Here is an 18288-nt window from a genome sequence, read left to right on the forward strand (position 1 = left end):
AAAAGTTAACAGCGTTTTTAAATCAAATAATTATTCTCATTATTTTTCAATGCTTTCTCTCTCAAATTAAGACTTCATAGAAGATAATCATAATGCTTTAAAATATAAATCACTGCCCTTTTGTTCTTATAGCCTATTTTGCTTTGATGATGTATATAAATGTAAAAAAAATAGTATGCAAATTCTTAAGACAACTTTTTAGTAATATGATTAGTATTTAACAAAAAATTCATAAAATTATACAGTGTGTCAGGTGTGTTAAATTGTCTGTATTCTGTGAATGCATCAGAAAATAGCATATCTTATTGGTTAATGAAATTGTCTCTTGCTTATTGCAATTTAAATATCAGCATATAGATTCCAACTTCAAGAAAGACACAGGTATTTAGAAGCACTGTAGTCAAATTTAAAAGATAGATTCTAGCCAGGAGCCATGGAAATGTGTGATGAATCCAATAATTTTAGAGCCTTGAGCTGGAAGATTCTAACATGGTGATGAAGAGGGTAAACCAGAATCACACTGGCTAAGTGCAAGTCCTGCCTCTGCATTTACTTATTTCTGAAGCTTGGGGAGACTTTTAAAACTTCAGCTGTCTCACTGGTAACTGCAGATAGGAGTAGTACGTACTTCACAGAAACTTTTGCTAATTAAATCAGAATATTAAGTTGCTCAGCACAGAACTTAAGTTCCGTATGTGTTCTACTCCTTTCATCCCCAGTGGAGGATGATATTGTCCCCAAGGGGTCAAAAATCNGGACTTTTAAAACTTCAGCTGTCTCACTGGTAACTGCAGATAGGAGTAGTACGTACTTCACAGAAACTTTTGCTAATTAAATCAGAATATTAAGTTGCTCAGCACAGAACTTAAGTTCCGTATGTGTTCTACTCCTTTCATCCCCAGTGGAGGATGATATTGTCCCCAAGGGGACAAAAAGCGGTTCATGGGATGAAAAAAATCTTACATTTTTTATATATAAAGCATGCACATATATTCAGTATATTTGTGGTGTGAAAATACCATGGGGGCGGGAAGGACCATTAGGGAAAAGACGTTTACAAAGGCTCCTTAGGGAGGATAAAATATAACAAAGGTGAGAAATATTGAATAGTCCTTTTATTTTACAGAAGCTCAATCTTTCCAAGAAATTTACCCCATGCACATAAGTAATAGTAGATTATCAGCATAAGGTTTATTTTAATAATTGTATTTTGCCAATTGGTTTTTCAAAATGATTCTTCATAAATTACTTAGAGCACTGACTCCCCAACGTGCTAATTAAAAAGATTTTTAAAGATGTAAATCTTTACTATACTCTCTGCTACCTACCCCCTTCCAAATTCTGACCCAGCGCTTTCAAATCAGGACTATGTTAGACCCCATTGGTTTAGGCAGGTTGAACGCTACTGATTTATGATGTTGGCCTTGACATAGTGAAGAGCTAGCTGTGCTATGTGGGACTTGCAATGTTTGAAGAGGCCTGGGAGGAAGGAGCTTTCATCCAGCTTTGCAGTGCAGTGGTTTCGGTTTGTAATTTTTGTTTTACTTCAAAAATGTATAAAGCAGTTCCTTATACAAAAGAATGAACCATTCTGCATTTTAAAAATTATTATGCAGTGTCTCGTTCCTATCACTACTTAGGGACCTGGTGAATCCCATGAGCCTTCCTTTGAAGTTGAATTAACTTGTTCAGTCTAAGGTGTTTGCACATTTAAAGTAGCATATGCTGACAAGGATATCAGGTACAGAGAGGCCTTCAATGCCCCTTCCTTTAAAAACAGGATGGTGGGCATGTTTATTTTAGAGACAAATAGTTCTTTCTTGGCTCTCTAAAATAAGTGCCACATATCCCCCCTTTTTCTCCTTTTTTTGGGGGTGGTGGGTTTTTTTTTTTTTGACTCTTTGGTCTGTAAGTTTTAGTGTTTGTGATGTTATTTTAGAGATTCATGTTGCCTTAGGGAATATGGATTTTCCCTTCTTGTTACCATTATTAAAAGTTTCCATTCAGCTATTCCCAGGTTGAAATGCCACCTTGTAAGTCAACACAGATAAAGGTCTGCCTTGCTGGCTTGTGGTGGAGTAATAGGGCGTCTTGTGACCAGTACCGAAGTCTGGGAGACCCAGGTCTGCTTTCTTTTGTCTCCCTCTTACCCTTCTTACCAGATCTTCCTGCTCCTTCCCTCCTCCTCTGAGACATCCTTATCTCAACCACATTTTTTTTTCTTCTTCTTTTGAAAACATCCTCTTCCTTTCAATTTTGTCCAGGGGACTTAGGGATGTCTTGCTGTCGCCTCTGCCCTTCCTCCATTGCTGGGTTGGATATAGTTGATACATAGAGGATTGTGCTAGGGATAGTAGGGGTACCCAGTGGAAAGTGAGCTGGGCACTCACTGGCACTTGTCACCTTTCCCTGGTTTCAAAGCTGCCTTAAGGGTTTCTTTGGTCATCTTTTGCTCTTTAAGAAATCTTAAGGGAACAGGGGTTTGCTGATTGTGAACTCACAGTAGTTCCTTAGCATTAGCCCTAACCTAAGTTTTAGGATGAAAATAGTCATTATAATCTAATTTCATCTGCCCCCTTCCTCTAACATTTACCTTTCAGAATCACATCAAAAATACTTACCTGGCTCCTCATCTTCCTTTAACAATTACCTTTCTTGGAGTTTGGCCTTGACCATTGATATTTTTAAACTACTTTTTTTTCTATTTTTATCTTACTTCAAACATTTTTGGAATTGGACAGAATTTTCACCTATTTATTTTCCTGATCAATTATTACTATTACGGCAGGTTTTTTTTTTCTTTTCTTTTTTTCAAGATTTTATTCATTTGAGAGAGAGAGCAAGAGAGATTATGAGTGGGTGGAAGTGCAGAGGGAGAGGGAGAAGCAGACTTGCCACTGAGCAGGGAGCCTGACACAGGGCTGCATCCCAGGACCCGGAGATCATGACCTGAGTCGAAGGCAGCTGCTTAACTGACTGAGCCACCTAGGTGCCCCCAGCAAGGTTTTTTCTATCGTAATTTTTACTGCAAATACAAAATCATAGTAGAGCCTAGTATGAGAGATTAGGGGCTTTGAAGAACCCTGGACTGTGTTTGTCACATATTAGCTTTGTCATTTGGGACAAATAATTTATCCTCAGTTATTTCATCTACAGAGTGGAAATGATAATGATACTTACTTCCAAGTGATTGTGGTGAATGAGAAATTGCATGTAAGTCCTTAGCACGGTGCCTAGAACCAAGTGGGTTGCTAGTATGTATTAGCTATTATTACTGACATTAATCAGTAGATGAAGCATTGTTGATCACTCCCGGGAAAACTTGCTCTCATTAAGCTCTTGTTATTGTTTCGATGGGAAAATGAACTGTAGGTTGCAAAGTTCTGTGAGTAGGAAGAGCATCCCCATGCTAAAACCCTTGCAAAAGCTGTACTTCCTTTATGTTGCTTAGTTATGCCACTGACATCTGGGGAGGTAACTCTTTCTCTTACCTCTCTCTCTGCCTTTTCACTTTTTCTCCTTTCCTGACCACTTCCCCATCCTGCGTTGATCTCCTTTCTATGCTTTCTCATCAGTAATGGTATTTTTAACTGTACACTGTGAAAGATGCCATTTAGGTCAGCTTTTGTTCCTTCTACACTCTCTGTACCCTACTTTTAGCTCTGAGCTAAAAGGCTGAGAAACAATCAGAAATTCTTAAAAAGAGAACAGAGGTGAGACTATATGGTAATAGAAATATATGAATATCGGCCCGAAGGCTGCTATATTGTGTAATTGTTGGATATTGATTCTGATTTCTTCCCAGAATTGTACAGGTATCTCATTTATTTTGCCTTCATTTGTATTCAGAATATTGTTTTCTATCTTTACCTAGAGTGTTGTTACTCTGCAGCATTAAAAAAATCACTAGGCATTTTCTGATTGGCTTTATGAAATGAATGAAATTTGGGAAACTCTTTGATATGTGGTCACATTTCCCATAATTATTTCTAATTGCAGGAATTATTTTTAGGTATTAAATTCGCAATACGTCCACATGCATCTTCCTGCCAAGTTGTATTGCATGGAACTTTGCCAAGAGAGTCACAATATGGCTAAAATTAAGCTTTATTAGTTATAATAGGATGAGATGTGATTTAATTCTTTAAGCTGCCTATAAGTGCTAGAAGACAGATTGCTTTTATTCTATCCACTAAGTTAAAAGAATGATCCATTATTTTGCAAATCCCAGTGGCAAAAGGCAATTGAAATAATACATGAAGCTTCTTGAAGGAAAATAGCTTTCTGGTTAAAATTGTAATATTATTTATCTTTCCCCTTCAACCATTTGACTCCTTCAGTCTGTAGAAGAGGCCTATTTATTTTAGCAGTAAGGTGGATTGAATTTCTGCCAAGTCAGTATACTCCCTAAATGAATATGTCAGAGGCAATATTGTTTCTCAAAAATCATTTAGAAAGCAGCATTTTTACATAAGTAGGCTCTTTCATTAGTTTTGAATTAAATCTTAGCAATTGCTGTTTCCATTATGGCTGTTCTTGGAGAGCCCATGGAATGAGGGGGTTCTAAGCTTTGAGTGAGAATTCCCTTTGGGGTCTACAGTGCCTGCATTTGATTTGGGAAGTTGAAATGAATATAACTTTTTTTTTGTCTAGCTTCTTTGTGAAGGTTGATGTCATTCTAGAAATCAAATATCTTATGTAAAATCAACTGAAGATGGAATGTGTTGTTTGCAGGAAGATTTGGTATCACGAAGATAAAAGGCAGCCACGTAGTCCAGGTTTTAAGAGTCCCCATGAAGTAGCATCACCTTTCCTTTTTTTTTTTGTTGTTTTTTTATCTCTACCTCCTTGAAAATAGTAGGCAAAAAAAAAAATCAATATCCTGTGACTAATTCTTTGACCATCTTTAAGGTACTCCTTTCTGTACAGAGAGAAAGGTGAACTCCATTATGCCATGGCAGAATTATCTCAAACACTTTCTGAATTTTCAAAGACTGACTTGATTTTTCATCCAATAATAGATATGTTAAAAGACAAGAAAATGTCATTGGCTCCTGTGATAGCTCTTTTTACTTTAAGCAAATATAACTCTCTTTTTTAATTACAGAAAGAGTACCAGGTTATTAATTATGATTAATTAAATATTATTATGCAATTTCAATTTAATTTCTTCTTGAGGCATTAAGAGGCATTGAAATTTAGATCTTACAAAATGGTCATCAGTAGGAGTGGGGGATAATATACTTGTATTGAACCTTTGCCAACTTATTTCTGTGTTAATTCAAATTAGTTCGGATTATAGCTTGATTTAGTCTCAAAAAATAAAATGTGAAGGTCTTCATTTTTCTTTACAATGGCAGTCACATGCTAATGTCACAACAGGCATTTTTCTTCTTAATTACAAATCATTTTGATTGAATTTGTATTCTCATCTGAAATCACTTTGTCATTAAGGAAAATCACGAAAATTGTACGTTTCTAGAATAAAAACAGTTTTGTGTCTGTTTATTTTTTAACATTAAACATATCACCTAACCAGCATTTTTTTCCTTTTGTTAATTAGTATTCTGTTCATGGAGAAATTCATTATTTAAGACAACTTAGCAATCATTAGTAGCAGACTTTCACATTTCTTGTAAGGTAGATCAATGTAATAATTTCTTATTGCAAATGAAAAATGTGAGGTTAGGCACCAGAATATCCTAAGTATTAATGACTTTCGCATATGTACAATCACTTATAATATTGTAATATATTCCCTAGCACTTGGAAAGCTACTGCTATGTAGCAATCTCAGTTTCTGAGCTGAAAGTTTTTTTTGTCTTTAACACTTTGTGTTCATGAGAAGTCTCTATAGGGATTGACTTTGCTGCCTGCAAAACCTAAATAGACTGTTAGACCTTGGGTAGAGAGTTGCTTAGCTAGTCAGGCAGTTTGGTCAGCACAGGAATGGCAGAAGATGTCAAGGTGACATGGTCTAAAAGGCATCTGGGGGGGTGTCTGGGTGGCCCAGTTAGTTAGGCGTCTGACTGTTGGTTTCAGCTCAGGTCATGATCTTGGGGTTATAAGATCGAACCCCACATGGGGCCCCATGTTCTACTGGGACTCTGCTTCTCTCCTTCTCTCTCTGCCCCTCCCTCTGCCTGCTCTCTTTCTCTCAAATAAATAATACACTTTTTTTTAAAGCATCTGGTACAAGAGAGACAAGCACAGACTTGGACTGATTAGAACAGGGATTGATTGCATCAGAGATGATAGAGTTGGTAAATAGAAATAAAGTTGTTTCAGTCAATATATCCAGAGAAGGGTTTCAGATGAGTAGAAAAACAGCAGTTCTTTCTAAAAACATCATGGCTGGAGTTTGGCCAAGTAAACTATACAAACCATCCAAATCCAGGTGATCCATGTCGCCCCCACATCCTACCCACCTCCCAAGATAATTATATTACAATGTGAATTGCCACAAGTAAAAGAAGTAAATAGTCATTAGCAGTGAAGCAAAGCTTGGTCTGACTACCTTCTGCTTGGTGGGGGAGGTCTGGACGAGTATTTGGAGGAGTTTAAAAGTAGTAATGAAGTAGGGGAAGGATTTAGGTTTTATGTAAAAGGCTATAGTGAGCCTGTAGCCTTCATGGACATCTTGGGTCTGCTGTGTCACTGACTGCCTCCACTGTGGTCACTATGATTCATCAACAAAATATCCTCACTACAAACAACCTCGTGCATCCTGCCTGATGGCTTCATACTATGGAAGGAAAACCAACAGGGACAGGTAGAGGCGAGTCAGCCACCTGGGACAAGGCTCAGGTCTTGCTCTGCCCTGGACTTGCTGAGTGAATTTGGAGAAGCTATCTAATGTCTTTGGAGCTTAGTTTTTCAGTAAAATTGATGAATTAAACTAAATTAGCTCTAAAGCTCCCTTCTAACTTTACATAGTCAATAGGCGTAGAGATATTCTGTTTGCTGTTCTTGGGGAGAAAACTACCTAAGTGGTCTGAAGCTGGTAAGTGCTTTGTGACTGACTTATGATTTATTTCTAGCACAAATGTAGCCCAGAGGGTCTGAGATAGAGATAGGTTGGCTCAAGTACATTGATTCAATGCCTAAATGAAGCATCTTAGACATGTCGCCTGGGACTGGAAGAATTTATCTATATGGATTAAGATCTACTGTCTGTCAAAGCAGTAGGTGCTAAAAAGCCATGAGTGCTCTGACAAATGGCCTCACTCCCACCCCTGGGCCTCCTAATTATGTCACTTAGTCTCCAGGGAACACCGCTTCTCCCGGCTCCTCTTTAGCACACCATGTCTTTCCCGACTTCCAAATCTTAGGAGTACCATCATCCCTACTATCCAACAGTCAACTGATTGGTGGTTAAGTATTTATCAAAGGGGACCTTGGGCGACTTCACCTCCTACCTCCCCAATATTCTTAATAGCTCCCCAAAAGTAAGCCAGATAAACATAATGGTCTCTAAAAACATTGTCCTTGACACAGGACATGTTCCCAGTCTCTTTCCAACTGCACTGCCGATATGAAGACAGACATTCAGGATCTTCTAATGAGATTAGTGAAGGCCTACTGTGGGCCTAGACGCTGCACTGGTAGATTGACTAGTTTCAATGGCAGGGCTCAACGTCAAGTACCAAAGCTGTAGCAGCAAGTGTCTGCTGGGTCTTAGAGCTGAGAGGTTTGGGGTATCTTCTCAGCTTGGATCATCAGACACCCAACGTCTGTCTGGTGTTGCAGTAAGACAGCCATGACAAAGGAAAGAGAAGCAGCAGTAACAGCTTTTCAGTCTTATTGTTGGAGCTCATGAATTCATGTGTGGTTAGTATCAACTCACACGGAAATATGAGTTCCATGAGGACAGGGACCTTGTCTGTTTTATTCACTACTCTCGCTTCAGCACCTAGCATGGTGTTGACACATGGTAGGTACTTATCAGTATAGGTTGAATGACCTATAATAGGACCACATAATATACAGTGGTTAAGAGTACCTGGAGCCAGACTGCCTGGATCCCAATCTCAACTCTGCTCCTGACTAATTAAGAATGTGAACAAGTGAGTAAACATTTCTGTGTTGCAGAATCCCCATTTTTAACTTGACATAGTAATAACATATATCTCAAAGTTACACAGGTTAAATGAATTGATTTATAACCAGTGCCCGGAAAGCACTAAAAATGTTTATTAAATAGTAGATTAATTAGTTTACGTGCCCTACCTCCTTTTCCATCACTACTTAGTTTTTTGGGGGGAAACTCACATTAGAGTGTGTGAGGACACATGCTAGCAAGCAAGGGCCCAGACCCAAAGGCATTTCTGTCTTAAGACCTCTGGCGATACAGCTTTCTATTCCTGTGACACTCTGAAGCATCCCTTTCCACCAATTTAGTTAATGTGCTGCTTGACTTACCCTTCTTGATTGAGAGCTCCTTGAAAGCAGACACCATCCAAGAAGATCTGATTCAAAGCGGGTACTAATGGTTTTGGAATGAATGCATAATGTATTCAGTGAATAGCAGTCTTGTGTGTCTTCTCTTGCTCACTCCTGGGGAAGGAATCACAGACCCCTCCCCCAACTCACAGATGGTGGTGGGGGTTGGTGTTTGATCACCACCTCTCCTCATCCTCCCCAGGTAACCCCTCAATTGCCCCCAATATCTGTTCTCTCTTCCTGTCCCTTCCTCCTCCACATGGTTTGTGATCTTTAACATTTACAATGACCATCTTGCTTTGCCCCTGTCTTTTATTTTTAGTCAGGTCAAATCCTTTTGGTAAAATATACAAGAATTAGTTGCAAAAAAAACATCATTCTTCATGACCTTTGAAAAACCTTTCTTTTTCCCATTCACCCTCATAAGCACCTCAGGCTGCCCCAGTGTTCACTAGGAAGACTTCTTCCCGCATGGGTTACAACTTCTTGAAAACGGTATTTTTTTAATTTTGCTTTTGTTTTCATTTATGTTCAAAGTCCTGCTGGTCAGAGCTGCGATTTATTGCCGTCTTTACCAGATTTAACTGACATCCATGTAAAGAGTGAAGAAGCAAAGTAGATGGCGTGATTTACTACCAGTCCTGTCATACTTGTCTTTGTCTTTGAAGCACTTCTAATCTGTTTAACAGGGTGGACGTGATATATGGGAAATATTTAAACAATAGTACAAGCCAGTTCATAAGATAAAACTGTCTGAACTTAAACCATTTGCTCACAAGCTCTGAATTGCCAAAACCACTTCAGTGTGTGTTCACTTGGCGCAAACATAGTTATACATTTGGCTCTTCTTTTATTGTGTCATTTCTGTCTTAACTCCTATCCTGTTATAATCTCTATGTGAATCAGAATCGCATCTTCTCCTTCATCTGTGTATTTTCATGGTGCCCAGAGTTGATCTACATGGAGAAGGCACTTGGTGAGTGCCACTCATGGCCAGATGGTCACTGCATCCTGAAGTGACTCAGTTCTGGGCACACTCTGGGTGCATGTGCACCAGGAAGGGCTGGAAGGTTCCTAGGTTGGCATCTTCCTGTGGCTTCTCAGACATTCCTTGTGCTTCTGGAAAGCCTCACTCATGAAACTGACTTCAAGGGGCTAATTCTGCAGTCACAGATCCCAATTTTTCTTCTTTTCTAAGAACCATTTTTCTTCTGTGTCTTTGAGAGCTCCACCCCTCAGGGGAGTAACAGCAGTAGATTGGTTATGCTAAACACCCCACCTCAGGGCTTCGATTTTGATTTTTTCACAGCAACCTAGTCATTTATATCGTCGAGATAGACTCATCTTGAAACTTCACAAAGCTATTTAATTTTTTTAAAATCATAACTCTAGATAATTTGTATCTGTATTTCCAGGCCTCTCTTGAATTCCCAGGGAACGCTCTGTGAAGCAGGAAACTCAAGTGCATGCCCTTTGTTGCTGTCTTTTTTTTTTTTTTTTTACCTTTTCTCACCCAAAATGCTAATAGCATAGAGCTAAACAACAAGGATTAGAGAGTGTTTACGTTTTGTTTGTTTATACTCTAACCAGAAAGCTGATGTGGGCAAGGTAGGCACACACACACACACACACACACACACACACACACACACGGAAACAAAACAAAACAAAGACATGAATAATTCTAGGGGTATCCAGAAAATGTGACATAGACCATTATTTTATTTTATTTTATTATTTTATTTTATTTTATTTTATTTTATTTTATTTTTTTCTGTCCTTTAGTCTCTAGACCTGTGAGAAAGACTTTATGTTTGGGACCTGCCCCTTCAGCCTCTCAGCTCTGCAATGCCCCTTGCTCTACAGACTGCATAGTATCTTCCTGGTCAACCTGGGGCCTGTGCATCCATGAAAACTGCCATGATCCTCAGGGGAGAAAAGGTGAGTGTCTTGTTTGTGTCTGCTTCATTTACTTCCATTGTACACACACTTATTCTGGTAGCTAAGGAGCCGATTAAGCCTGCTTAAGACAATATTTGTTTATAAAGTGTAGATAACCAGCTCAAGCCTAACAGCATTCAGTTATTAGGGAGGCCACTGGGGACATGTCCATGGAGCGAGAATCTGACCTTGATTGGCCTTCCAGTCAGGCTCATAGCTGGTGATGTGACTATTACTCACTTATAGTATACCAATGTTTTATGTGTGTAATGGTTATGCTGAGGAAATTAGACATCAGGAAACAACTGTTTTGCCTATCTATTTATTTTCAGATTTCCACATGCTGAATTTGATGTTCTATTTCAGATTTTCATCAGGGGCATTTATGTGTGTTGTTTACTTTTTGATGTCCTTGGGCTTAAAGTGGAGTCTTCAAACTTTATATGCTTTTTTGATTTTGCAGGCCTCTGTGGTCTTGTTTCCTTTAGTTTGCTGTTATATACACATCTTCGTATTCAAAAGTTCGTTTTTGGTGACACCTTCACTTCTCTTTCATTGACCCTTCAGTTTGTGTTGATACTATGTTCCCTTAAATAGCAATGCTAAAAGGAAATATTCCTTTCTCCAAGAGAAATGAGCTCGAAGGACATTCCAGAAATTAGGTTGTGTTTGCTAAGTACTAACCCTAGCTATCACATGCAAAGAAAGAATATGCGGCCAAATGCTTGATGCTGTATCAAAGCTGGTGCTCTCAGCTTAGTTCTGTGTCCATTTGAAAACGCAGTTTAGCAGTTCCCGGATTCCTCACATGCACACTTGGGCATTGTCAAGTTCACACACCCATGCACTGGGGTTTTCTCTTTATTCTGACTCTTCATTCTAAGGCAGAAGAAGAGGATGTGCGTTGAGTCTAGGTTGAGGAGGAAGATGATAATTTTAGCTCTTTCATCAAATAATAGAAAACTGGATCTCAGTGGAACCTGGAGGGGCACAGTGGAGAGGCCCGTGCTACTTTTTAATTAGACCTGTAGCCAGAATGTCCCCCAAGCCTCTTCAGTTTAGGAATTATTTTATTAAAAATAATTTCCCATTTTATTAAAAATAATTTCCCATTAACACTAACACCCACAAGTTGTTGTCTTGTGGTCCACATGTGTATTACTGGACCTTGTAAGTCTCCTGCAGTTGCATATGAGACTCCCCAGGGTGACTTACCTGTTATTGGAACCAGCCCTCCTATGGTTCAACCTGTGCCAATCCATTTAAATTGTTGTCTAGAAAATCATAGCAGATTGGACTCAGGCTCTGCCAGCCACTGTGACCATGGCTGTAGATACTCACGCAGCTTTACTGTACTGAGTCTGCCTTCCTTTGCTTTCAAAGTTGTGGAACCCAACCAGGCCAAGTGGGCCTCATATTATTTTATAACTTTTTGCTGTAAGTGACAGAAACCCAATTCAAACCTGCTTAAGCCAAAAGAAGAAAATTTAGTAACTTATGTGGCTAAACATAGAAGGGAAGTTTGAGCTGCAGTCAAAGTTATCAAGAGGTGAACAGTCTCACTGTCTCTCATTCCTTCTCTTTCTTTTTCTCTTTACAGACTTCTGTTTCTATAATCTTCTATTCTTTTCTCTTTCCATTTACAGTCTTATACTTCCCCATCTCTTAGTTCTACTCTTCTCTATATTAGGTTGCGTTTAAGGCAGGCTCTCCATGAAGAAGAGACCAGCATTGTTTTTCCCTTCCTTCCTTCCTTCCTTCCTTCCTTCCTTCCTTCCTTCCTTCCTTCCTTCCTTCCCTCCCTCNTCCTTCCTTCCTTCCTTCCTTCCTTCCTTCCTTCCTTCCTCTGTTGAACTTTTATTGTGTGTGCTTCTTGGTGGTAGATTTAGTTTTAGTTAATAAATGCCTTTTAGTGATTATTCACGCCCTTGGCTGATGGCTAACAAGGCAACAAAAAAAATTTCTGTAACCTTTGAAACACTCTGATTTGAAATATCTACTTTTTACAGTTTGTTAATGAAAAGTCCCGTATCAGATGTTCTAAATCACTTCAGTGATACAATTAATCATTTTCTGTTTCTTTGGAGACAGTATAATATTTTAACATTATTTTATCCAATTGACTTTTGATTTAAAACAAAACAAAAAATCAGGCACCCTATCTCATCCTAATAATGCAAACTCAAGTACATAAAACTCCATTTAGGATTCCAGTAAGGCAGTTTGTGAGAAGTCTTTCAAGTTCATCTGAACTTTCAGTGTGGTTTGCAAATTGGACATTGGAGAATGAAGCTTAAAAATTTTCTGTTTCCTTGGTCCTTAGATCCATTCTTTTCATACTTTAGGCTTCTAGATTTAATTATGTCACAAAATTGATATGTACATTTTATGTGGAGGAAGTTTTTTTCTCTAAAACATTGTAATAAAAACAATATAGTATATTGTAAAGGATGATATTTTGATGATCAATTAATTTTGTCCAGCTTTATTGAGATATAACTGATATATAATATTGGGTAATTTTAAGGTATATGACATACTGATTTGATATATATGTATATAGCAAAATGATTACCACAATACGGTTAGTTAACACATCCATCCATCCTCACAGTTACCTTTTTCCTGTGGTAAGAACTTTTAAGATCTACTGTTTGTATCCCCATGTTTATTGCAGTGTTATCCACATAGTAAAGATATGGAAATAACCTAAGTGACTATTGATGCATAAATGGATAAAGGAAATATATATACACACCTGTGGATGTGTATAATACACTCACTCATATATATTTTTAATGATATTATTTAGCCATAAAAAAGAAGGAAGCCCTGCCATTGTAACAACATGGATAAAACTTGAGGGCCTTATACAAAGTGAAATAAGTCAGAGAAAGGCTAATATTGTATGATCTCATTTATATGTAGATTCTAAAAAACCCTGAGATTATAGTAACACAGAGTAGAATGGTCGTTACCAGGGGCTGGGTGGTGGGGAAAATAGGGAGATGTTGATCAAAGGATATAAACGTCCAATTAGAAGGTTAGTAAGTTCTGAGGATCCAATGTGCAGCATGATAAGCATAATCAACAGCACTGTATTATATACTTGAAAGTTGCTAAGAGTAAATCTTTAAAATTCTCACCACAAAAGGAAAAAAAGAGGTAATTTTGATTTTAGGTAGATAAAGTAGAAAGAAATGTCTTCCTTAATACTTCCAGGAAGAGTCCTGGAATTGGATCTCATCGGCTGCTTTGTGTCGTGTACTAACCCTGACCCAGTCACTCTGATTGGCCAAGTCCTAGGCATGTGACCACCACTGGAGGGACAAGGTTGGCCAACCCTCACCACTGACAGTCAGAAAGGGGTGGCTACCTCAAGGAAATGTGAGATGCTGATACTACAAGATGGTAGAAGTAATGTTGAGGTTAAACTTAATAAGTATTTATTAAGTGCTTTGTCCCTTTTGTTCTGGGCCATAGAATTTCTACAGCAATTCAGAGAATGCTTTCTTCCTCATTCTGTGTTGTAATTTTTGTTACTTGAGCAAATTTCACAAAACCCATTGTGAAAAGTGCTCTTTCAACTTTTCTTTCAATATTCTTCTTCCACATAACTCTGAACTGGTCTGTGGAACTCAGCTGGGAAACTCACAACATTCAGACCCCTCTAGTTGCCCCCTAGGCTTCGATGCCAAACCTTTTCTTAGCCCCTATTCCTCTATTGTATGGGTCAAGTCTTGCAAATTCACCCTAGTCCATCATTCATTAGACATCGCCTGTTGTGAGTTGAATTGTGTCCTTCAAGGAAAAAAAAAATCAACACTTCATTCCTAACACCTGGTTTATGTGAAGATGACCTTATTTGGAAATAGGGTGATTGCAGATGGACTCAAGTTAAGATGAGGCCATATTGAATTAGGATAAGCCCTATTCTAATGACTGATGTCTTTATAGAAAGAGGCAAATTTGGACAGAGATACACAGAGGAGAATGCTATGGAAGGCAGATGTTAGAGTGATGCACGTATAAGCCAAGGAATGCCAAGGATTGCTGACAACCAGCAGAAGCTAGGGAGAGGCATGGGAGCAGCCTTTCCCTGGAACATTGAGAGGGAGCATGGCTCTACTGACACTTCGATTTCAGGCTTCTAGCTTCCAGACCCATGAGACAAAATATTTCTGTTGTTTTACATCACCCAGTGTGGTATTTTCTTTCGGCAGCCCTAAGATACTTTGCATCAGCATTTAGGCTCAGCAAGGATACGATGCTTTATAATGTTTCAAAACTAAAGTGTAGAGAAGTGAACCCATTTGTCCTAAATCCCACAGGGATTTAATAATGGCCAAGCCAGCACTAAGAGCCTGGGTTCCTATCTCCCTAGTCTAGTGTTCCTTCAAGAACTGGGCTTCCTTAGTGCTTCCCCCTGTAGCCTAGGGAAATTTTGATCAAGGCACAAGTGCAGTACCAAGTTTAGCAGAGAAACACTCTGCCCACATGCACCCCATTGGCCAGTGGGACCCATTAGTCTTGACAGCCAGTAATTGAGCTGATGTAGGAGGTAGGGCATGGCATGGGATTTGTCTTAGCTCCAGTGTGTCATCTTTGGGGGGAGAGGGAAAGTAGACTGCAGTTGTGTGAGAAAGCAAGGATGTTCCAAGAATAGCTTGAGGGCAGCAGGTAACTGAAATGTGTGTTTTTTGCCTCAATTAGTTTTTCCAAGAGAGGCTCAGCCTTTGGAGCTGAAGGAAAGGGTGGAGACAAAAGAACTTCTCACCTGAAGGTTGTAGTGTCACCACAGTCACCTGAAGAGTATAGGGTCATGTTGGGATTGATGAGAACCAGTCTCTCTTCTATGGGGCCCATACTTAGGCTTAATGACCTGCCCTAGGCACTCAGTAATCACAGACAGAAAAGCCTGTACACAACAATGATTGTTATTCAGATCTGGGAGTTCAGTATTTTATAAATGCTTCCCTAGAGCAGAGACAATTTTGATTTTTAAGGTCTTGCTAAAATCTGCCAGGACCACCTGCCTCTAATCCCTCCTGGGAAAAATAAAGAGTGGAGTTTTCTCTCTAGGGAAATGATTCTGTGCCTACAAGGAGTACATGCAAGCATGTTATGATGATGGTAAGTAATCTTCTTGTTATTTCTACTGACTTGTGAGCATGAGGTCTGGGATCTTCTCAATCTCAGTCTGTCCCATGGTCCTACCATGGGGTCTGCCAGAGTCGCTGACTAGCACAAACTAATGTAATTCAGGATTCCACAGAGGCCAGAATGCACAAGCTAATGCATTAAACATCACAAAACTCTGGGATACTGGACTGTTTAGCTTCACATTTGAATTCCCTACCCTAAAGAGATGCAGTGAACCTGTTGCAAAAATCTGGGCTATATACACACACGTTCTTAGTTACGTAATACTCTATCATATATGATAGAGGATTTGAAGGAAATATCAGCAAACAATAGCAAGAAAATGAATGTGTAAAGTTGGAGATAATTACTTTTTTCTCTTCAGTAGTCTTTTTCCCAGTCACTGTGTTATTGCTTTGGTATGTTCCTTTTGTTCACATTAAAAAAAATAGTAGAAAAGGATGGAAAAGCAGTTAATGTTGTATTACCTAACAGAAGAAATTAGTTACTCTAGAAATGATCTTAGTATGGCTGTTATTCTGAGGCAGGCACCCCCCCCCATCAGGAATCCTGTAAGGTTTGTAGCTGTCAGCCATTCAGAGTACATTAGAAAATCAGCCATTGCACCCAGCCTACACTTTCCACAGGTCTGTGATAGGCAGACAAGGGGAACAGTACTCAGCAGGTTGGTACTTGTCAAGTGAAGCTAGGACGCCTTTCAGAGGAATTTAAATTGGATCGGGTTTTATCATTCATTGCTTTATCTTTGATACACTCCCAGGGAGTTATAATTAGAGATATATGAAAGAGAAATAACTTGAAAAAATTGCTGATCGGTGAACTCTATACAAAGGTATAATACATTTTTAAAAATTCTTTTTGATACAGAGACATACATTTATATGACATCCTTGTTGCTTTCAGACATATTCCAGAAAGACATCCTTGCCCACAGAAGTTGTTTTAAAGACCAATTTGATGGAGGCTTCCCGATACAGTGTCACAATAGGTAACTGCTTATGTGGTAGGACTTCAGGGGTTCCTTAACACCCCCCAATATGATATTACCCCCAGTCATGCATCTAAAGTTCTAAAATCCCCACAGGAAAAGACATCTTGAAACTGAGAAGCCATGACTATCTTTACAAAGACAGTCTTTTATGCTCTGAAACAAATCAATTTAGATAACACACCAAAGCAGGAAAATACTGCATGTTTTAGATCTTATATCACAACAATGGGGGAAATTTTCCATTTTCCATCCTTGCCTGCTACATAGATCCACTTTTAATGAGAAGTCTATGAAATCATTTTTCTTTGTTATAGAAAATATGTATGCAAAGAGATAGTTTTTNCAAATTTGGACAGAGATACACAGAGGAGAATGCTATGGAAGGCAGATGTTAGAGTGATGCACGTATAAGCCAAGGAATGCCAAGGATTGCTGACAACCAGCAGAAGCTAGGGAGAGGCATGGGAGCAGCCTTTCCCTGGAACATTGAGAGGGAGCATGGCTCTACTGACACTTCGATTTCAGGCTTCTAACTTCCAGAACCATGAGACAAAATATTTCTGTTGTTTTACATCACCCAGTGTGGTATTTTCTTTTGGCAGCCCTAAGATACTTTGCATTAGCATTTAGGCTCAGCAAGGATACGATGCTTTATAATGTTTCAAAACTAAAGTGTAGAGAAGTGAACCCATTTGTCCTAAATCCCACAGGGATTTAATAATGGCCAAGCCAGCACTAAGAGCCTGGGTTCCTATCTCCCTAGTCTAGTGTTCCTTCAAGAACTGGGCTTCCTTAGTGCTTCCCCCTGTAGCCTAGGGAAATTTTGATCAAGGCACAAGTGCAGTACCAAGTTTAGCAGAGAAACACTCTGCCCACATGCACCCCATTGGCCAGTGGGACCCATTAGTCTTGACAGCCAGTAATTGAGCTGATGTAGGAGGTAGGGCATGGCATGGGATTTGTCTTAGCTCCAGTGTGTCATCTTTGGGGGGAGAGGGAAAGTAGACTGCAGTTGTGTGAGAAAGCAAGGATGTTCCAAGAATAGCTTGAGGGCAGCAGGTAACTGAAATGTGTGTTTTTTGCCTCAATTAGTTTTTCCAAGAGAGGCTCAGCCTTTGGAGCTGAAGGAAAGGGTGGAGACAAAAGAACTTCTCACCTGAAGGTTGTAGTGTCACCACAGTCACCTGAAGAGTATAGGGTCATGTTGGGATTGATGAGAACCAGTCTCTCTTCTATGGGGCCCATACTTAGGCTTAATGACCTGCCCTAGGCACTCAGTAATCACAGACAGAAAAGCCTGTACACAACAATGATTGTTATTCAGATCTGGGAGTTCAGTATTTTATAAATGCTTCCCTAGAGCAGAGACAATTTTGATTTTTAAGGTCTTGCTAAAATCTGCCAGGACCACCTGCCTCTAATCCCTCCTGGGAAAAATAAAGAGTGGAGTTTTCTCTCTAGGGAAATGATTCTGTGCCTACAAGGAGTACATGCAAGCATGTTATGATGATGGTAAGTAATCTTCTTGTTATTTCTACTGACTTGTGAGCATGAGGTCTGGGATCTTCTCAATCTCAGTCTGTCCCATGGTCCTACCATGGGGTCTGCCAGAGTCGCTGACTAGCACAAACTAATGTAATTCAGGATTCCACAGAGGCCAGAATGCACAAGCTAATGCATTAAACATCACAAAACTCTGGGATACTGGACTGTTTAGCTTCACATTTGAATTCCCTACCCTAAAGAGATGC

The 18288-nt window shown here is 39.2% G+C and overlaps 1 protein-coding gene across 1 annotated transcript in view; it reads left to right on the forward strand.

Moving 5' to 3' along the window:
• Window positions 1-18288, forward strand: part of THSD7B (thrombospondin type 1 domain containing 7B) — an 848738-nt gene that overhangs the window by 358945 nt on the left and 471505 nt on the right. The window contains 1 exon segment of the mRNA XM_034654492.1: window positions 10228-10383. Within this exon segment, the coding sequence (XP_034510383.1) occupies window positions 10228-10383 (156 nt within the window).

The sequence above is a fragment of the Ailuropoda melanoleuca genome, chromosome 2 (assembly GCF_002007445.2).
Source record: "Ailuropoda melanoleuca isolate Jingjing chromosome 2, ASM200744v2, whole genome shotgun sequence".
NCBI classification, from domain to species: Eukaryota; Metazoa; Chordata; class Mammalia; order Carnivora; family Ursidae; genus Ailuropoda; species Ailuropoda melanoleuca.